The 22,324-nt window shown below is 47.4% G+C and overlaps 1 protein-coding gene across 1 annotated transcript in view; it reads left to right on the top strand.

Moving 5' to 3' along the window:
- The first annotated feature begins 5,712 nt into the window (after positions 1-5,712).
- LOC126539265 (uncharacterized) overlaps positions 5,713-22,324 on the top strand; it is a 47,236-nt gene continuing 30,624 nt past the window's right edge. The window contains exons 1-2 of the mRNA XM_050186048.3: positions 5,713-6,223; positions 20,045-20,131. Of these exons, the coding sequence (XP_050042005.1) occupies positions 6,056-6,223; positions 20,045-20,131 (255 nt within the window). The 5' untranslated portion in view covers positions 5,713-6,055. The remainder of the gene's footprint in view (positions 6,224-20,044; positions 20,132-22,324) is intronic.

Here is a 22,324-nt window from a genome sequence, read left to right as displayed (position 1 = left end):
TAACGCCGGTATAACGCGGCGCCAAAGGTTTCCCGTCGATCTGATACCGTACAAAAAGTGTAACGCCGGTATAACGCGGCGCCGAAGGTTTCCCGTCGGTCTGATACCGTACCATAAGTGCAACGCCGGTATAACGCGGCACCGAAGGTTTCCCGTAGATCTGATACCGTACCAAAAGTGTAACGCCGGTATAACGCGGCGCCAAAGGTATCCCGTCGATCTGATACCGTACAAAAAGTGTAACGCCGGTATAACGCGGCGCCAAAGGTTTCCCGTCGGTCTGATACCGTACCAAAAGTGCAACGCCGGTATAACGCGGCACCGAAGGTTTCCCGTCGATCTGATACCGTACCAAAAGTGCAACGCCGGTATAACGCGGCACCGAAGGTTTCCCGTCGATCTGATACCGTACAAAAAGTGCAACGCCGGTATAACGCGGCACCGAAGGTTTCCCGTCGATCTTATACCGTACCAAAAGTGTAACGCCGGTATAACGCGGCGCCAAAGGTTTCCCGTCGATCTGATACCGTACAAAAAGTGTAACGCCGGTATAACGCGGCGCCAAAGGTTTCCCGTCGATCTGATACCGTACAAAAAGTGTAACGCCGGTATAACGCGGCACCGAAGGTTTCCCGTCGATCTGATAGCGTACCAAAAGTGCAACGCCGGTATAACGCGGCACCGAAGGTTTCCCGTCGATCTGATAGCGTACCAAAAGTGCAACGCCGGTATAACGCGGCACCGAAGGTTTCCCGTCGATCTGATAGCGTACAAAAAGTGTAACGCCGGTATAACGCGGCGCCAAAGGTTTCCCGTCGATCTGATACCGTACAAAAAGTGTAACGCCGGTATAACGCGGCGCCAAAGGTTTCCCGTCGGTCTGATACCGTACCAAAAGTGCAACGCCGGTATAACGCGGCACCGAAGGTTTCCCGTCGATCTGATACCGTACCAAAAGTGTAACGCCGGTATAACGCGGCGCCAAAGGTTTCCCGTCGATATGATACCGTACAAAAAGTGTAACGCCGGTATAACGCGGCGCCAAAGGTTTCCCGTCGATCTGATACCGTACAAAAAGTGTAACGCCGGTATAACGCGGCACCGAAGGTTTCCCGTCGATCTGATACCGTACCAAAAGTGCAACGCCGGTATAACGCGGCGCCAAAGGTTTCCCGTCGGTCTGATACCGTACCAAAAGTGCAACGCCGGTATAACGCGGCACCGAAGGTTTCCCGTCGATCTGATACCGTACCAAAAGTGTAACGCCGGTATAACGCGGCGCCAAAGGTTTCCCGTCGATCTGATACCGTACAAAAAGTGTAACGCCGGTATAACGCGGCGCCAAAGGTTTCCCGTCGGTCTGATACCGTACAAAAAGTGTAACGCCGGTATAACGCGGCACCGAAGGTTTCCCGTCGATCTGATACCGTACCAAAAGTGCAACGCCGGTATAACGCGGCACCGAAGGTTTCCCGTCGATCTGATACCGTACCAAAAGTGCAACGCCGGTATAACGCGGCGCCAAAGGTTTCCCGTCGGTCTGATACCGTACCAAAAGTGTAACGCCGGTATAACGCGGCGCCAAAGGTTTCCCGTCGATATGATACCGTACCAAAAGTGTAACGCCGGTATAACGCGGCGCCAAAGGTTTCCCGTCGATCTGATACCGTACCAAAAGTGCAACGCCGGTATAACGCGGCACCGAAGGTTTCCCGTCGATCTGATACCGTACCAAAAGTGCAACGCCGGTATAACGCGGCGCCAAAGGTTTCCCGTCGGTCTGATACCGTACCAAAAGTGCAACGCCGGTATAACGCGGCACCGAAGGTTTCCCGTCGATCTGATACCGTACCAAAAGTGTAACGCCGGTATAACGCGGCGCCAAAGGTTTCCCGTCGATATGATACCGTACAAAAAGTGTAACGCCGGTATAACGCGGCGCCAAAGGTTTCCCGTCGATCTGATACCGTACAAAAAGTGTAACGCCGGTATAACGCGGCGCCAAAGGTTTCCCGTCGGTCTGATACCGTACCAAAAGTGCAACGCCGGTATAACGCGGCACCGGAGGTTTCCCGTCGATCTGATACCGTACCAAAAGTGCAACGCCGGTATAACGCGGCGCCAAAGGTTTCCCGTCGGTCTGATACCGTACCAAAAGTGCAACGCCGGTATAACGCGGCGCCAAAGGTTTCCCGTCGATATGATACCGTACCAAAAGTGTAACGCCGGTATAACGCGGCGCCAAAGGTTTCCCGTCGATATGATACCGCACCAAAAGTGTAACGCCGGTATAACGCGGCGCCAAAGGTTTCCCGTCGATCTGATACCGTACCAAAAGTGTAACGCCGGTATAACGCGGCGCCAAAGGTTTCCCGTCGATATGATACCGTACCAAAAGTGTAACGCCGGTATAACGCGGCGCCAAAGGTTTCCCGTCGATATGATACCGTACCAAAAGTGTAACGCCGGTATAACGCGGCGCCAAAGGTTTCCCGTCGATCTGATACCGTACCAAAAGTGCAACGCCGGTATAACGCGGCGCCAAAGGTTTCCCGTCGATATGATACCGTACCAAAAGTGCAACGCCGGTATAACGCGGCGCCAAAGGTTTCCCGTCGGTCTGATACCGTACCAAAAGTGCAACGCCGGTATAACGCGGCGCCAAAGGTTTCCCGTCGATATGATACCGTACCAAAAGTGTAACGCCGGTATAACGCGGCGCCAAAGGTTTCCCGTCGATATGATACCGCACCAAAAGTGTAACGCCGGTATAACGCGGCGCCAAAGGTTTCCCGTCGATCTGATACCGTACCAAAAGTGTAACGCCGGTATAACGCGGCGCCAAAGGTTTCCCGTCGATATGATACCGTACCAAAAGTGTAACGCCGGTATAACGCGGCGCCAAAGGTTTCCCGTCGATATGATACCGCACCAAAAGTGTAACGCCGGTATAACGCGGCGCCAAAGGTTTCCCGTCGATCTGATACCGTACCAAAAGTGTAACGCCGGTATAACGCGGCGCCAAAGGTTTCCCGTCGATATGATACCGTACCAAAAGTGTAACGCCGGTATAACGCGGCGCCAAAGGTTTCCCGTCGATATGATACCGTACCAAAAGTGTAACGCCGGTATAACGCGGCGCCAAAGGTTTCCCGTCGATATGATACCGTACAAAAAGTGCAACGCCGGTATAACGCGGCGCCAAAGGTTTCCCGTCGATATGATACCGTACAAAAAGTGCAACGCCGGTATAACGCGGCACCGAAGGTTTCCCGTCGATCTGATACCGTACCAAAAGTTTCTTTTATTGCTGGAATAATAAATACCAACTATTTGAGCCTGTCTCGATATGTTCAAATATTCCTGAAAAAGAAAAAGGAAGACCGGTTCTTTCCTCCCACTCACAATATCCGGAAATGTTGCATCCCTAATCAGGACGAGGCATCACGAGAGCGACACAGCCGAATCTTCAGATTCCTCCGAGGATTTGGTGCGCCGTGATACTGGGCCACGATGCCCCTCGGGTATAAGTCGAGTCGCTGGAGTACGTCAAAGGGAACAGGACCACCAAGGGATTCTTCCTACGCTCTCCTTCCTTCCTAATTCTAAATAAATGCCATTTTACTCTCTCTCTCTCTTTCTCCCTCTCGTGTGCTGCGTGGCGCCATGCAGCTTGCGCGTGTTAGAAAACCATGTGCGAAGTTCAAGCAAAGCGCTAAACAAGCTTGCTATCATTTTGAGTCCTTGGAAATAAGAGGTTTATGACAATAATAAAGCACATGCAGCGTTTGCAAATCCATTGCTCTGCGACAAAAACAGACATCACAATTCTTAAAGTGCATCTCCAGAGCATGCACCTGAAGCAGACAAGTTTGCCACGAGCGTTTGCAACTTATACGCGAAACTGTTACAGTGTTTCAAGAAGGTTTTTCAAAAGTCCTACTCACAAATCAGCGCTCTATGTCAGAGCTGCGCATATTTCTTGAATTTTTGTCTGTTATAACGACGGCTCAGTGGGCTCAGTTTAAAGGACTGTGATACCGTCTTTTTCATTGCTTAGTTACATAGGTGCAGGCTTGATCCTAGTTCTTAATTTTTTAACTTCGGAATTTTCAGGAATTTTCCTAAAGAAAACTTGATGGCCACAATAAAAAAAGTTTGCTCCATACAGCCGGCGATTTCAAATTTTCCCTATAGATGTAACACACGTCAAGTACGGTGCAGCGTATGCAGAGAAATTGTAGGCGGCCCTAATCTTTGGCTTGGGCACCTCTTAGTGGCACTCTAACCTCGGCGTTGGTGTTCTTGAGGTGAACTTTAGGCGGACGCATCGCACGAACCGAACACGGAGGCAACTGTTTTCCATTAATTAGTCGGTGAAATATCACGCCACCTCCTTGTGTGTGACGTACGTCAACAGTGACGTCATTACTTCCTCTTTCTACTTCCAGGTTTCCAGGAATTTCGCCAAAGTCGTGCCCACGCGTGGCGGGTCGATTAATTGCTTTGTTGTGCGGTAATCAGTGATTTCTAATTATTTCTAATTATTCCAGACACTTCCGTAACTCAACTTGTAACTTAACTTATGCTCTAATATATCTATATGAAAATCATGAATTCTGTACTGTTAATTTTTTTTCTGATTTACTTTGAATTTCATCATCAGTCGTTTCAGTGATTGCTAATTCTAATTATTCCAGACACCTAATTAACTCACCTTGCAACTAATCTTATTATCTGATATATCTATAACGAAACCCATTAATTATGTATTGTACTATATTTTCCTATTCTTTCATTTATTTCGAATTTCTTCTCCGATCATTTCAGATGGTGAACCCGAAGTACTGCGCAAGAACGAAAAGTGTCGCTCAATGCTCGTGCCAATAAAAAAAAAGAAGAAAAATAGTTCTCCGTTCCCATGCAAATAGGAGCTCCTACGGTATATAATCGTTCTTAATATATATGCAGTTGCGCTCGATGCAATAAGAAACACGCTCAAGTACAGTCACGGCATCGAAAATAGCGCGCCGACTATGCGACGCTGCTTAAATTGAGAAAGAGGATGGCAACGTGTGCCGCAGGTTGCTACATCGCTGGAACAATTGACCCGGGCAGCACAGCGCGTTGTTTTTATCCACGGATGACTCGACGAAGAAAAGTTTTGCGGGTCGCTAGCTTTCAAATGCAATCGTAACAACCTGTCGTTTTTCTGTGTCCGTGCATGTGCTTTTAAACTGTTTACAGACTCTCGTACGTGAAGGCTATCGTCCCAGGCACTGGACCATGCTATACAGATGAATTCGCGCGTGTAGTGCTTGTTTACGCGTACGCCTTCTCACTTCTGCTTCTTTATTCTTGCCTGATCAATGTATTGGGGATTTCGGGATAGCAGGCTTACATAGTGCTGGCTTCCCATTTTCCTTAATTTAACATTTAAATGAAGAAGCACGTAAAAATAAGATGAAACATGTAAACAAAACCAAGAAAGAACGGAAAGTAGCAGACGTGCTCAAACGCGATGCGACCCACCTCATCTTCGTCTGCTCGATCATTTGTTTCCGTGCGAAACGGAACAGACGAACAGGAAAAACAGATTAAACTTCCGGTGAAACCTCAGATGAAGCAGTACATACGAAAAGATAATAGGTAAAAAAAGACGTCATTAGCCCTGAAACATACACGATGCATTCCACATTCGATTGCCCCCCCCCCTCTTTTTGTGAGTGTGTGAGTGAGAGCAATGTACGCCTGTTTACAGGCGAAACAAAAACAGATGAACACGAAAAAGAAACGCACAGAAAAACAAACAGACGATCCAAATATGGCGACAAGCGATAAAAAAAAAAAAAAGAGGGAAGAGGAGGACAAAACCGAACACAGCTGTGCGCATCTGCTGGAAACGCAGTCGGAACGCGCTTTCAAAAGAAGGAAGAAAAGAGCCACGTGATTCACCGCGACACATGCGTGCCTAACGGCAGGCGCCAAGGGCGACTTTCGAGCGGGGTTCAAATACCCAACGCCTCAACCCGACCGAAACGGACAGTTCCCATCGATGCTGCCCTATCTACGCAGGAGCGTCACGTCTCTGCTACATGGCGTCTCTACCGAGCCTTTCGGAGAAGACGACATCAAAGCAGAACTAGAGAAGTTGGCCGAGTCACAGCGGGATCCAGGTACCGGCGTAGAGCAGCCGACACCGACGCCGCTCTGCGACGAAGCAGTGAGTGAACCGACGACGAGGCCGCGTACCGCGTTTTCTCCTCTCTAACCTGCCTTTCACTTCCCGGCGTGGTAAACAGAACCTCTCATGGTACACATATGGCCCCGGCTGTCCTTGCGCCAAAAACAAAACAAAAAACGAAAAAAAAAGACGGCAAGTACAAACAGACGTAACGCCTTCTCTCTATATATCACGAGGTGAAACACGTGAGGACTTGTACGACACATCGCCACGGTGGTGTTACCTATATAACGAAGTTCACTAACATTAATTATTCATCGTCGGGCATGCGTTGCAAGAGAAATTGAAGCCGATCTGTAATGAAGTCATATTTGAGAACATCTGACCACTTTTGAAAAGTGGGTCCTTAAAATCTGTGGCGAGAAGTGCTGATGTTCAATTGAATTCATGTTTATTCCTTCAGAAAGCATCTTGGAAATGAATGTGGGCTAAAAGCTCTGCAAAGCAGGTCGTACAATCAGACATGAACGAACACATCAGAAAGAATCGCTGAACGCCAGCTTAAAAATCACCACCAGTTCAAAAAAAGAAACAATCATTTCTATATCTCAAAGTATTATGATCAATCCAACATAACAAGCATTAAGAAGAATCCAGGTACAATTAATCTAAGGTAACATTGCGTAACAAAACCGAAATAACATATTCCCGTTGTTCCAGTTAACGCTCAGCAAATTGCCCCACGCTGCTGATAAATGTTAACTGAGACATCAGCGGAGCGCTATCCGCCATGAACGCTTACAAAGTCTTTGACCGTGCTCGTGTGTGCAATACCAAGCTTTGTAACAGGACAACGTCATTTGTGGCTTCTTTGCTTACCTCCTTGCTTCCTTCCTACTTCCTTAATGCTTCCCTTCCTTTTCTTGCTTCCTTCAATGCTTCTTCCTTACTTCCTCAGTTTCTTTCTCTCTTGATTCTTTCATAGCTTCTTTCGTCTACGTCATTGCTCCCTTCTTTCCCTAGTTTTTAACCTCATTCTCTTTCGTCTTTCTTTCCTGGGTTGCTTTTTTCCTATTCTCTAATTTCTTGTTTCCTTTCTCGGTCTTTTCTTACGAATTCGATTTCACCTTCCTTCCCTTCCTTCTTTCTCATTTCTAGCTCCTTCTTTATTCTCGCCTTTCGTGCTTCCTTCCTTCTTGTCTTATTACGTATTTCGTTGCGTTCTTGCTTCATTCTGTCTTAGTACATTTCTCTCTCTCTCCCGATGAGTTTCGAAGCGGGAACCGGGCAGCCGTCACTATACTCGACAAAACGCGGTATATGTATAAGGCGAAGACGTCTCCAAGGTCGCGACGCCGCTGAAGCGTCGCATGCAATCGAGGCAGCTGCGCCATGCAAAGTACGGACCCCTATCACGCAGAACTGTTAGACGACCTGTCGCGTAATGAGACGGAGAGCATTCGACACGCCATCTATACATCAAGGACACGAAAGAGTTTAAAAGAGGCGTGCTAGCAAAACTGCTTTCTATCAAAGACAGCGACGCGTGACACGAGCAAGACGTTCGCACCTGCATAAAAAGACGCGACCTGCTCCACTCTCGCCGCGACGAAATGTGTCGGAATTTTAGGCTGACGCACTCGCTCTCGCACCTGCTTCCGCACCGAGCGATTCTGCGTCTTCCCGATTAAACGGCGGAAATCGAGAAGCACCGCCGTAACACGTATGACAACAAATAAACTGCAGGAAATTAACAGATACCTGTCTGTTTGCTATGTCTGTGAACTCCGCGTAGCAGCTGTGGCAGTTTAAAAAAAAAAAGGCATACGTTTACAGTGGCTACGGCCAGCACAACAGCTGAAATGAGCGGCACGGACCAATGGCGGAACGCGAAATTTGACCCAGAATTGTTCGGTACAGCGGCTTGGGCGATTTTATCGAACTCAGTTAACAATGTAAATGTAAAATAAGAGTAGCGAAGTGCGGTAACAAACCAGATGTGCCGCCGTGGTTGCTCAGTGGCTATGGTGTTGGGCTGCTGAGCACGAGGTCTCGGGATCGAATCCCGGCCACGGCAGCCGCATTTCGATGGGGGCGAAATGCGAAAACACGCGTGTACTTACATTTAGGTGCACGTTAAAGAACCCCAGGTGGTCGAAATTTCCGGGGTCATCCACTACGGCGTGCCTCATAATCAGAAAGTGGTTTTGGCACGTAAAACCCCATAATAAAAAAAAAAACATGTGTGGCTAGAGGAAGGACCTAAAAAAAATAGGCGTTGACTACACTAACTGAACTTTATTGGCCAAAGGACGTATACGTGGGTAAAACATGCATATAAGGTGAGGGGGTTCTCGAACACTATATGTAATTTGCCCAATAATTCATTTTGCTGTTTCACTGCACCCGGCCGACGTTGCCACGTGACTGCGACGTACTTGGTTATAGTAAACAAATTTGTTTGCATCATAACGCAATATACATAATTGGAAACTAAAGGTTTTAGAGATGTCGAGATCAATAGCCTGAATAGGCCACAGGCGCCCCGATAACTAGTAGCTGCAGTTACATGATTCCATACACACAAACAGTAGGTAGCAAACCTATAGAAATATAGTAACAACGCTGAGGAACTTAATGAACGGATCGCAACTGTTTAGAAAGAGAACATTTTAGATTAACAGCAAAAATAACCACTGCTAACAAAAAAACTGATGTCACATGCACAGTGCGATAGCAGTAGCAAAAGAAATATTCATAAGAACATTGTATACGAATACGTCCTTTGACCCCTAAATATCATTTGGCATTCGGCGCCTGTGTTCGTAGTTCTTTCCTGCAGCCGCACATTTATTTTCTTAACTCACTTCGCTGCTTACCGATACTTTTACGTCATGATTCTATGTAGTACACCCGCACAAATATAGCATTTACGCTAAATTATAAAGTATCTCACACGATATATATCCCCAGCAAAAAAAAAAAGTGATACATATGACACATACCCAATAATCTCATATAATCACGTAAAATTATTGGATATGTGTCATGTGTTATAGGAGATTTTTTTGACAGGGTCACATTAAATTCGGGAGACTGGCGAACGGACTTCTTTAAGACTTCAGTAACCGATGCGTAAACGAAGGCCAATATTAGACCTGCAAACGATAAGACACAAAGAGGTAAATTCTTTTTCTGAATAACAGCGCTCTGCAGTAAAAGGTCGTCAAAGGGAAAACAATTTGATTGATCGATGAACTTCCATGTACCAAAACAAGACAGGGTCTGTGAAAGAGGCCCTAGTGGAGCGCCTCACGGTTATTCTTCACTTGTATATTTTCTTTAACGCGCTTCTCTGTTTTCTTGCGTCCCGCCTGCACATCGTTATGCTGCCGCCGCGTTGGGGAATTGAACCATCGACTTCGTTCTCGGCAGATGAAAACGCTATAGATATATAGCCACTGAGCTACCGCAATAGACCGCTTCGCGTCTCCGTAATCGTCTTTCCCTTTAGGGATACAGCAAAGTTGGCAACGACACCTTGTGGTGCTCTGTCCAGCTACGGTGTGCCCGTGTGAACATAAACGGACTGCGCGTTCAATCAATTACGTCGGTACACCAACGCCGTATGCAGCACTAGTTAAATAGAATAAGGTAATCCACTGCAGCATAAGCTATGTGCGCCCTCTCGTTAAACTCTGCGTCGCAACAATGGCGCTGCAAGCGCTACTGATGCCGTTCGATCGCTTCTTCGGTGGCCCAGTAATCTACAAACAATAAGTTTACGGACATGTAAAACTCTCTAATGTTTAAAGAAGCATACTTTCATGACACTTCCTCTCCTTTTACCCCCTTCGTCCTTGTTCGTTTCGCAATGAAGCAAGCTTCTGGGGTTAACGTGCAAGAACAGGGGCAGAAAAAAAGTTGTCACATTTTGGGCCGAAGTTCCACAGAAATACCAATGGGGTCAGAGCCAATCACGCACCTGACAACCTTTGAACTTTAAAATTCGTGCGGACACGACACAAAGAAAAAAGAAGGGAAGGGAAGGCGTGGGCGAATTGTACGTCCTCCCCCGCCCCTTTCTTTCTTTTCCTGTCGTGCCCGCAAGATCTTGCGAATTTCGAAGTTCTCAATAAAATATTCGTCGTTTAATATTCAGAATAGCCCGGGTACTTTAAATGTTGCCCTGGACAACACGCCTTTTCAGGGATAAACGATGGTTTACACTTTTAGACGGCCGCACATAAGCGGCAGTCAACTTGTGACAGCGTAGGCTATAACACGCAACGCATTTGTTTTCAGATCACGGCGACATGGAAGTCTCTGATAACGCTTGCTTCAGGAAATTAGTTTTAACTTGCCAGTCGATGCAGAGTATCTATTTTGATGTCGTTTTCATCATCGTAAGGCTTCCAACGGAAGGTTCAGAGACCAACGAGCGAAGTTTGTCCGCTAACAACGTTTTTTTATTTTTTCTATATTCCATATGACTTGACGGAACATTCTTAAAATCGTAAAACGAGCCCAAATTCGCAAACGGTACGGGAAATGCTAGAGTCTGGCACGTACCTACGTGCAAGCAGCCGCGTCATAAACAGATCTGTATTTTGGCCACCTGGGCTTCCTTAACGTGCAACTACGGGAACGCTCTCGCGTTCCGCCGCCACTGAAATGCAGCCGCGGTGGGGAGTCCAACCCGCGACCTCTTGCACGGCAAGCGAGAACACCACAGCCACTGAGTCACCACGGCGGATAGAAGCAAAGGTCGGATAAAAATAGCGAAGGAAACATACACGCGTATTTAATATGTGCGTACAATAATGTCAAGCAAAATGTTTAAGGCAACCGCTGTACACAGAGTATGAGTTATAACCTCGCAGAAAATGCGCGCGCTTCGCAGCGCGATCAAATGCGACATGGGCGCCGGCCGCGTAAGCAGCTGAGTCATACTCGTAGACAATAGCCGATTGTGCTGCAGCATGAAACGCGGCACTTGTCCTCCAAACGGCAGTCTTCAGGATCATGTTCTGTATTATAGGCTCGTGGCCAAATGCATCCGCGGTGCACGCATATATCGCTGTCCCCACAAAGCCTGGGGAGGCCAAACTGCCGCCAAAGCTTGTGAACTCATTTCTTATTCTTGATTTTTTTTCTTTCTTTTTTTCGTAAGCGAAACTTTCTTCGAGAGCCCTCCAGGGCTTTACTGACCGTGGCTGCTACGGGCTGCTGCAGTCTTGCAAAGTAGCTCACACTTAAAAAAGAAAGAGAGAATTAATTGCGGGCCTTTCAGTTGGATCGAACTTTGGTCTCCCTGCACGTCAGTCCAATGCTCTAACCATTAGCCCACCATCGCTTACGTTTCTTCTTTTCTTCTTCTTTTTATTGCCCAAATGAACAGCACAAGCGCATCAAAAGGTACACGCATTGGGGGTATACCCTTCTCAGGGAACTGGCTTTGACGCCTTTGAAGTTCGCGCATGCTTAATAACAATCATTAAACACTCGGGGGAGCCACTCAGGCTTCTGGGGTTTGAAACTGGTACACAGCTACAATTCCGCTGACGCTTTCCTCAAAATATAGCACAGCCGAATAATACATATAGCAGAAGAGACGTCGCAAGCATGCACAGCGAGCACGGCAGCGTCGAAGTACAAACGGAGAGGGCGCGAACGCGGTCGCATACGCTTACGGAGTTCGACGCCGCTCTTCTATGCATGCGTAGTAATACGCGCTTTCCCTGCGGCCGCACCTTCCATTTCAATGTGTAACTCCGTTTCCAAGTTGACATCAGCGGCTTCACGCAACCGGCGACGCTGGGCAAACATTCTAGTACACTTACGTTCTAGTACACTTATATTCTAGTACACTGCAACGCAGGAATGATGTGAACAAGTTTACAGCGCGTGGGGCGCTGCCATCAGCCGTGGCCTAGGGTGCATGGAGGAAATAAAAAAATATAGGAGGGAGCATTACGTCACGCAGCCAGCATTGGCGAGCGAACGCTCCACGAAGCCACAGCGGTGGCCCAACACGTGACCTCTCGCGTCGAGATCAGGGAGCGAGAATCGAGATTTGCCGAGACGTTGAGTTCCGAATAGCTGTGCCAGTAGTTTTTATTCGGTGCGCGTTTGTTCGGCTGCCCTGCGATGGCTCTGCCTGCAGATCGGGAACCCTAAAACCAAACGCGCACTTCGACGCGCGATCACGTGTTGGGCCACCACGTTTGGCTTCAATCGAGTTGCGGTATGCTCCCTCCTTATCGTTTTCCTTCTTGCATGTTAGGGTGCCTCGACGCCTCGATGCTAGTGTGCCTCGACATCGAGACGCTCTTCGCGATGCAAGCGCTCCGGGGATCTGGATAGCTGGCAGTTGGTATACATAGTATGCACGTGACGTCACATCCGCTGCTTTCGCCTGCTTTCGCTACCTTCCGCCATCTTGGGGTACCTTATGAACAGGCGCGCGCACAGGCCTATAGACCGTTTTTTCGTAGGCGCCGCCATATTGTGAACGCAGTGGCGCCGCCTATGAGCAGCGCCATACTGGCTTGGGTGAAAGCGGTCTTTTGCATGGCAGGTATGCGCTCGGCGGTAGGTTCTGGCGTTTGTTTTCGCGGTCGTGCGGTCTGTTTAGTATGACGTGCGTATTCTACGTGGTAAACGTTTCTGTGAAACGTGCTGAAGTGGTTTAAGGCATCATGGCTGGAATTTCTGCTGGCGTTGAGGTGGACAGAACACGCAGCGCGATGTGTGCGTGCATATTTGACCCCACAATCAGCCTCGGAGATCAATTGTGTATTTCTGAATGTTCCGATCACTAATGTGACCTTATTGCAGTATTATCCTCTATTTCTAAGCTGCGGTTTATAGGAGCGATGAAACATACGCGACGATCGCGTGGGTACCGTTCTGCTACGATAGGAGCTGTGATGTTATACTTTGACAATCGTTAAAACTGTTCGCTACAGGTTACATTGCGTAACTACTTGGTTCGATGGATAAGGTTTCCGCCCCTGAATAAGATAGTTTTGGCAAGCAATAGTAGCATACCTTACAGTCTGAATTAAGCTTGTCCAGCAAAGGGACTCCTTACGAACTGCGCAAGCGTCGTAAGCAGTGGTAGGTGCTGGATTACAGATAGCTTTGTTCTATATACCGCATGGTCCAGCGGTTATATATTATCAGCGGTTATATATTTATAAACGTTGTGCGGCGTGACTATGCGAGGTCGTATTGCGGCGTTAGTCCGTTTTCTCTTGCTTTTTCGAGAAAGAGGATGATAACCGAATTTTTTTTTTTTCGGTTGTGTTCGTTCCGTTTTCTACGACGCACTCACACGTATTGCGAAAATTTTGTCCTCAAAAATAGGCATCGCATTCTTTTTATGCGATCCCTCTCATATATTATGGCTGTATACAGGCCAAAAAGGCAATGCTGAAACGCACAGCTTACATATGTATCGTGCTGGTTCACCAACCGCAGAGATCGCTGTGTTGAGCAGCGCCATCAGCCTCATGCAGGAAGGCTAGCGTAGACACATGGTAATTTGAAGCCTACTAGACTTGAAATGCGCGAGAACGATGCCGGTGCATCACAAATATTTGATAGCGCCTGCCGCTTAGATGTTTCGTGGTTGCCTTAGGTTGGCCGTGCACGAGCATGCGCTCTTATGCTTTATGTTTTACTTCCTACGCCAAGTGATCAGATAGTGAGCAGATTTACCATTTCATGCTGCTAATACAGAGACACCGGTTTTATTTGTTGAATTAGAACCGATATAAGCAAAATAGTTCACAACACATACATACACCGTGCGTACACCGCGGCTGATAAAGCGCGTCACATTTTTGCGCCCCCAAGAGATATTTCCGCCTACAGTAGTTACCGATGCATCGAAAAGCTTCCCTGACGACCTTATATGAACGGACATGGCGTAAATTTCACAAAGTACCATCTAAAACATCTCGAAATCGTTCCGCAGCACGCGACAGCAATACTTTCAAGTAGCGCCGCGCCGGCTCGCCCAAGCCAGAGAGGAGGAAAGGCTCTCCGCGCGCCCTATCCTCCTCGTCCGATGAAAAGGTCTATAGGTTCCCCAACATGGCACTACCGTAAACCGGAAGTGCATACTATGCATACCTGAACGCAGCGAAGTAAAAGTGGTTGTGGTGGTGCTCCACGCTTGTCTGTCGGTCTCCCAGAGCCTCAGCTGCAGCAGTGTGGCTAAGAAGCCACGGCCCCGAGTCCGCAAGCATTTCATTATTCGTTTCACGAAAGCTCGATCCCTTAACAAGGGCTCCGAGATGTGCGTTGGATTTGCATTTTCTTTTTTTTTTTTTTGCGTGGCTGGTTTTTTGGCAAATAGGTACGAAAATTAGATGCTATACAATGTCACCCACGTTCACTGTGTCCAGCTGTGAAAGTGCGTCATGTACGTTTGAACTAATTAATTCGCACCACTCGTTTAGTTCAGGAACCTGTCTGTGCGAGTACACAGTAAAAGGAAAAGTCATTTTCTTTTTCTGCATCCACAGCAAATTTCGGTGCTGTTTGTTGCAGTGAAATTGGAATTTCAGAATGTAGGGGCTAGATTATTTCGGTCAGTAAATGTTTTAAGATAATTATCGTATATTGCAGAATTGTAAACATGGAAGTATGGAATGAACTGGACAAGAAGGAAATATCGCAATTGTGTAAACTCCATCTATTGAGACATCTAGAGTGGACAAAAAAATAGTATTGCACAGCGATCATAAGTACCCCAGTAATTTGTCAACAGGGCTTTGATAAAATCTCCGTAAACACTGTAACGAATTAATGTGATCATTTAACTCTTACCAAATTTGACCGCTTCAGATGCAGTTTAGAGAAATGCGACGCATGTTTATGTCGCAGTTACTGGATCGCAAAATTTGCGCTTAAATATTTTATAAAAGCTTCTCAATCTTGGAAAACGTTTGTAAAAAAAAAATCGAGGCCCTAAATCAAAATCTCATGTTACAGTATTTCACTCCTAATTACGGCACATTTTATTCACATCACTTACACGCTTGTCTAATGAGCGCATTCCGGCGTTTTACACTAGTGGGTAAATAAATGGTGGCCCCGTGCCGAATTGAACTCTTCCTCATAAACAAAGCCGTAATCGGGGACTGCAGCGTATGGCTTCTGATGTCCGCTGCAGTCGTGAACATTGCCCAGCAAGAAGGTATTTTTTTGGATAAGCTACAATATCGGGCAAATTGTTTAATCGCCACGCGCGTTCTTCAGTCAACGCCCGCGACTTGAATCGCACGTCGATAACGGCGACGGTTAAACGTCGACAACGGCAAAAAAATATCAGTATACGCTTAGAACCGCCCCCATAGCATACCCGTTGCCTGTGTGCACAGAAACCTAGCACACCATATAATTGTTCGTAAGAGCAAATTCCAGCTAATCTAGATGCTGGACATTTCGTTAGCGAAGACGGCCGGTCAATGACAAAGAACACTTACAAAGTGAAAGCTTCGTGAATTGGGCCCCAGATCCATATCAGAATGTCGATAAATGTGTGCACATAGACTACCGCTAACCCTCACCGATTCGGTGACGGCTTTTAGAACTAGCCGAAGCACGATGTAAGCAGTACATTATTTCTGAAGTTCTGTTTTGAGTTCTTTTGAACGCTGTAAGCCGAGTTGCACACTTAAGGGTCCTTAAGGGCGCAAATCAGTCTAACTCGCACCCTTAGAAAGAAAGCCCACTTAACGGGCCCCTCACTAGGCAACATAGCAAATTTTGGTTATCAGCTTGAAGTCGTTACGTGCCCTTCAGGAAGCGTTCTACCGCAAGAATTTTCAAATTGGTTCATTAACAGCCAAGATCGAAATATTTCAAGTGCCGTGAAACCTTGATTTCAGTAGGCGAGCTCCACTGACAAGCGAGACACTCTCTCCACTCGCCCCGTCTAGCCTCCGCATGCGAAATTCCTTCCCTGCGTTGTCCCATACCGGAGCTGGAGGATAGCGTGACGAATGCGTCACGGGCCCCGCCTTCTTTCTTACGTAAGGCACCACTGTCCTATATGTATTTCCTACAACATGACAATGACAGTTTATACACAACTGCCTCCATACACAATCAACGAAACGGCTTCGATGCCTCTCGGAACAGCCACAAAGAGGAAACTAATATTTGTCGAAGATGCGCAGTTTGCTAAAGATGTGCGCAAATCGATAGGACCGAGTACACAAAGCTTTTTTCGTTCGTAAGTGCTCTTTCCGTTAAGTGTATGGCCGCCTTCGCTATGCGTTCAACATCGCGGTAAGCTGACACTGTCGCTTGCAAACAATTCTATAAGTGTAGGAACTTTATGCGCCTGCGCGCCTTGGTTTTCATGCACTCAAAAGTGTTTGAATCGGCTTCTCCTTGGAAACTCGCGATGTAGACTATAACCGAGTTTATCCGAGCTAGAAATCACTCCTGTGTCCCTGTCACTGCTGCAGTGGGTAGCGTTCTCCAAAATTGCACTCTTCTTCTGATTCCTTACCGACTACTAACACAGACGTCGTTTGAATGCACTGGCCCGTTTAATACCAACCACGTAAGCCGACACGCCCCCCCTCCCTCCCCGCCCCTTTGACCTTGCTCATGTAGTCGTCTGTCCTATTAAGGGGTGCGCTCAGGAAAGAAAATAAAAGAAGGAAAAACACAGAAGGAACCGAAAAGGGCTGCGCAACGTCAAAACACGACGTCAAGGTTTTGCCGCGCGAGCAAACGACATGTCATATTTTTCTTTCCACCCTCGCGAGGCTGGTCTCTGTTTGCACGTTTCTCGAGAAAACATGCCGAGAGGAAAACCCACGCTAATGTTTGGGCCCCGTCCGGCTCTGCAGGAGCTTCGCTGCTGGCGACCTTTTCGAACACGCCTCCACATTACTCGCAGGACTGCGCGGAATAACCTGCAACACTGGATGCCTTTTTAGTACCTTTATTGAACTAGTTCGGTGCAGCAATCCGCGCGACAACTGTACTTCAAAACACGACTGAGTACACTTACAAGTACTCTGTGCGATCGTAGTTCTCCGTTGGGTAAATTGCACCCAATCAGACTGAAATTGTCGATTTTCTCGAGATTTGAGTCATGTATAAAAGTGCCAGAACTTCAGTTTATAGGGTTTTGCGTGCTGTTAACATTGGTTCACACCGAAGACGTGTAAGGACGTACGTTCGTCTTTCTTTGACCTGGTGCAGCTCGTTCCTTGAGATTTTACCTGTAATCGCAATTGTGCCTGCCTTTCTTGTGGCCTATTTATAAGCATGTTCACTAAAATAAATGTGACAAATTTCATTAAAAATTGTTGCAGCGGCTCCGTATATGAGACCATTTCTCCGGCTCACACTTACTCAATTAGGGAGCGGCAGGCTGAAACCTGCAAGATTAAATCGCTATACCTCTCAATATGGAAGCATCTGATTCCTGGAGAAAAAAAAAAAAAAAACCCTGAAAGAAAGAACACCGGGATGTGTATGTGGGGGGAGAAGTAGCTGCACACACATATTTAAGATTGCCCTGAGCACATACAAATTTAGCAGATGCGTTACATATTGTGCGATACATGCGCACACTATTAACCCTGATATACATTTAGTCGGAGCGCACAAGCAACGGAACACCTGAAACAGCACGAAATGACAAACAACGAACTTTTTATATCACGGCGGCTTTTTCTTTAACCCGATTGTTGTGCTCGGCATTCAGGAACTCCTCCAAATAAACTCGATCCGAGCAGGTATACCCCCCGTTTTACAATTAGAAGACTTGCAAGGGTATACGCAGTGGGGGTCACCAACGAGCGAAACTTCTATTCGTCAAGAGAATTCATTTTTTCGTAAAATTTGAAGAAACATCCGTAAGAACGTACAGGACGAGCACGAATTCGTGAAACTTACGGGAAACTCGGGGAGATTTGGCAATGACTTGGCAATTTAAATCAAATTCTGGGGTTTAACGCGGCAAAAAAACTAGAATCTGATTACGAGGCACGTCGAAAATTGTGAGGCACCTCGTATACGGCACACCGGGGATTCCTGATTAATTTTGACAACGTGGGATTTCTTTAACCCGTCCACCTAAATATAAGCACACGAGCGTTCTTTAGCAACACGCCGCGGCGGGGATCGAACCCATGACCTCGCGCCCGTGGAGCGGCGCAACGCCATGGTCACACCGAGACCGCGGCTGGAGGGAGAGTTGGCAACCACGAATTACTCCAACTGGGAAGATAAAACAGAGCGCATCTTCTCTCTTCGACCCGTATATAGGACAAAGCCGCCGACTGCCGTTAAGGCTGCGAGCAGCGCTGCCCAAAACACACGCGTCCCGGTCGGAACGGCGCACTAACAACAGGTGTCCAGGACCGTCGGGACTCGATCGTGGAGTCAGAGTCCCGCAGGGTCACAACCGCGAGTGTGTCACGCGCACAGAACAAAGCTCGTTCGAGCAAAAAAAAAAAAAAGGAAGACGTTAAAAATACAAGCAGCAGAAGCATGACAGAGAGAGAGAGATGCGAAGATTGATGACCAACGTCAAAGCCAAAAGGCTCACTTCAGGGACTCGCTTGCGCAGCGAATCCCTCTGTTACCGTACCCCGCGTTTAGTGCCTCTGTTACCGTACACTGCAAACGAAGTTGCACGTTTGCACAACCTAAAGGTAACCACGGCAGCGCAGTAAAACTGAGCGAGTCGTCGTGGTTACACCGTAACAAACCAACGCACAGACACCCCTCCCCCCTCCCCCCCCCCAAAAAAAAAGAAAACACGACATCGATTGGATCGATTGATTGCCTCACCCAGCGAAGTGTCGCGTTCGGCCTGTGGTTCTTTACGGTTAGGTAACCGGCGCTTCTTTTACAGCTACATGCACATCTCCGTTTACGGTCAGGAAGTGACCGTCTCGTCACGTCCCCGCAGCACCTGCCAAGAGTTCCGATTGGCAACGATTCAGCGTCGGGGTGCAAAGTGCGCTTGTAACACACAGTCCATATATACTTTCGTACCTGGCAGCAGTACACTTACTCAGAGCTAACTTTCAGGTCTACTAACTTTGGAAGGTTGGCCAAACAGGTAATATTCCCTCATGAGTGGACACTAAGAGTAAACGAAAGCGATATATATATATATATATATATATATATATATATATATATATATATATATATATATATATATATATATATATATATCAAGAGAGAGAGAGAGAGAGAGAATTGTGCTCAGCACCACGACGCCATGGCTAACGTTGGCCATGGCTGGGTTTGCTAAATCGCATACTATACAAATGCAAGTAGCACTAAAGAGAAAGTTAAGCTTATTAGCAAATCACCGTTCTGCGAGACCAAAAAATTCGCTCTCGTCATTGGAGAAAATTCACAGTGCCGCAGCGTCCCGAAGGCGAGAAAAGACTTTGAAATCCACGTCACAGTGACGTAGCGGCGTTGTTGTATAAAAGCACGAAAATGAAAAAACAAAAAAAGAAATAAAAGAGCAATAATGTTGCACTCGCTTACTCTTTCAGTAATCGACCTCTTACCGCGAGATGACGTAATGATTTTCATTAGTGCCGTTTAAACTTAATATTCCTGTGTAGTGTTCGATTAAAATGCAGAATGGTTTGAAGGATTAATCGATCAATGACTCAACCCTGCTTGGCAGCAACACTGTCCGTGCTCGGCCAGTATTACAGCATTACAAGAACATATGCACGCGTAGCAGCCGGAAAAAGGAAACGATCTGCGGAAGTAGATGGCGGAAGTCGTTGTTTCCGCCTCGGTCGGCCAACTGAAACACGGAAGTCTCCCTCCTTTTCGTTACAGGCTGATGACTACGAGGATGGAGAACTAACCGACACCGCCTCGGTGGCCAGCGAAACCGGAGTGACGGAGGCGCGCCCTTCAAAAACGGTGAGTCGCGCAAAAACTGTTCTAATGATTGCTTCCAATCGTGCGTGAGAAGTCGGATTTCCTTCGTATGCCTTGCGGCGAACACGGGATACCTGTCATAAGTATGGAGGGGGGGAGGGGGAACGGAGGGGGGATGCCGGAATAACCATTTCCCTAACACAGCGTGAACGGCGACGCAGAGAACAAACAAAACGAAAATCGCGACCTCTGAGTATAGTTAAAATATATCAGCTTTGAAACACGCGCGATAGGTATGCAAGGGGGCGCTATATAGCATTGTACGAGCACAAATATTAGACGTTCTTAGCGAATAAGCTAAACGTAAAACTATATTGTTGCCAGTGGGGTGCGCTTATTTAAAGATGCAATGATGAAAAGGGGAGAAGGGTTGCCGCGCTGGCAGCGAGCCGCTCCACAGACAAGGCCACATCGTCTTCCTTTTTCTTGCGTATTGGCGGTCGCTCTAGCGTAACAATATGAAAATCAGGCGCGGCACAATAAGCACGCATGCAGAAAAGAAAGGAACTGGCGTCCACATTATAGCAGAGAAGACAAGGAAATATCATTATCAGTTATGGTTCTAAGAGGTGTCCTTAGGGTCTAACGCCAGTATGATTGCAATAGATCCGGTGAACAAATTTCAGTGGCAGCTTCTACATTCTTATCGTTCGTATCGAGCGGCATTCGTCCCGAGACAGAGACGACGACACGGCTCCTAGGACTTCTGCAAGAAATTCCGTCAAAAAAAGCGCGCGGGTCCTTCGAGATGTGCAAGCAGCCCGTGCCTATACCGCCACGGAGAGCGGACTGATGCTTCATGACGTGGCCAGCCTATTCGACGAGCGAAGGTGATGTTCGGCATGCCGTGGCCATCAGCGCGCAGAGGCGCTGACCTCTCGTCTCGTCTCATCGCTCAGACAAACGCGTCTTGCGTCGCTATCGTGCGGACGTCAATCACGATCGTCATGGAGCATCCTCGCCTCTGGAGCCTGCTGGTTGCGCGTTGATATATTGGGAAAATAAGCCCTGCAAGATTGCGTGGATCGTTCGGTTAGCGGCAGCATTTAGTGTCGCTCTCGCATCATAGTCGCCTTCCACAACCCACCCGTATATAGTCGAGAAATCGCGGCTGGTCTGTCACGTGGTGGGCGCCTATTTCTCACGAGCCTTTTCTTCACGTTTTTTATGACTAGGCATCAAAATTGTCACGCGACGCTCCAATCCGCTCTTTTTTTTTTTTCCTTCCTCATCGTTTTACCCTCAAACGCGGAGTTCTACGACGGCCTCGGGCCACCTGAGTGGCCATACGTGACGTCACTGGTTTCCTAGCCCACGAATCCGGAGAACAGACAGGCTGTTCATATTGTACGGGGCACCTCGCGCGTTGCGTGAGGGCCCCAAAACTTGTAGATATGAGTTCCCTTGCAATACCACGAAGTAGTCCTGTAAATTTGCATGCTCTGTAACAACCTGCAAAAATTTCAACAAACAATTCGCTGTTCCGCGTGACGCCCCGGTATCGTAGGCCAGCTGACCATTTCCGAGACACTCCGACGGCGCGGGCTACGTAGCGACCCACTAAGCGACGTCCGACTATATACGACAGACCATACCAAACCCCAATAACACCTGTGACGTCACATCCTGTCTTCAAAGTTAATTTTGCAAATAACTGAAGTTAGTGTGCAAGGAGTCTGACGAGGATATGCATTCCGTTGGCCGCAGCAGCTGCAGTTATTCCTAAATTAGCAGAGCCGTTGCGTGCCGTGTATTTATAACTGCTGAATCATCTGTACATGACGCGTACATTTCTGCAACAGATTATACTCGTTAATTTATTTTGTCCGGCTGGTATGTACACCTTACGGAATATACAGGCTTTGTGAAGCCGAATCTAGGAGTGTTTAATTAGCCTGTAATCCAGGCATATATGTAACTACTGACGTCAAATGAAAGTTCGTTTTCGCTAATTCCTTGTGCCATATATAGAAGTGTCCCAAGAGAGTAATACTTGTTTTTCTCTATGACGCACGCTGAGCATCCGCCTTTACTGGAATCGAAAAGCACCTTATAAACTATTATTCCCCTTTAGACGCATGCAAACAAGCAGCAGCAAAAAGGAATCAGAAAAGGAAGGGACTTTCCTGTTGCCGATATCACCTGCTTCGGGAACTAGTTTGAATAAACTTGCTC

The sequence above is a fragment of the Dermacentor andersoni genome, chromosome 11 (genome assembly GCF_023375885.2).
Source record: "Dermacentor andersoni chromosome 11, qqDerAnde1_hic_scaffold, whole genome shotgun sequence".
In the NCBI taxonomy this organism is placed as follows: domain Eukaryota; kingdom Metazoa; phylum Arthropoda; class Arachnida; order Ixodida; family Ixodidae; genus Dermacentor; species Dermacentor andersoni.
The sequence above is the reverse complement of the archived record's forward strand: the minus strand, read 5'-3'. Positions and strand labels throughout refer to the sequence as shown.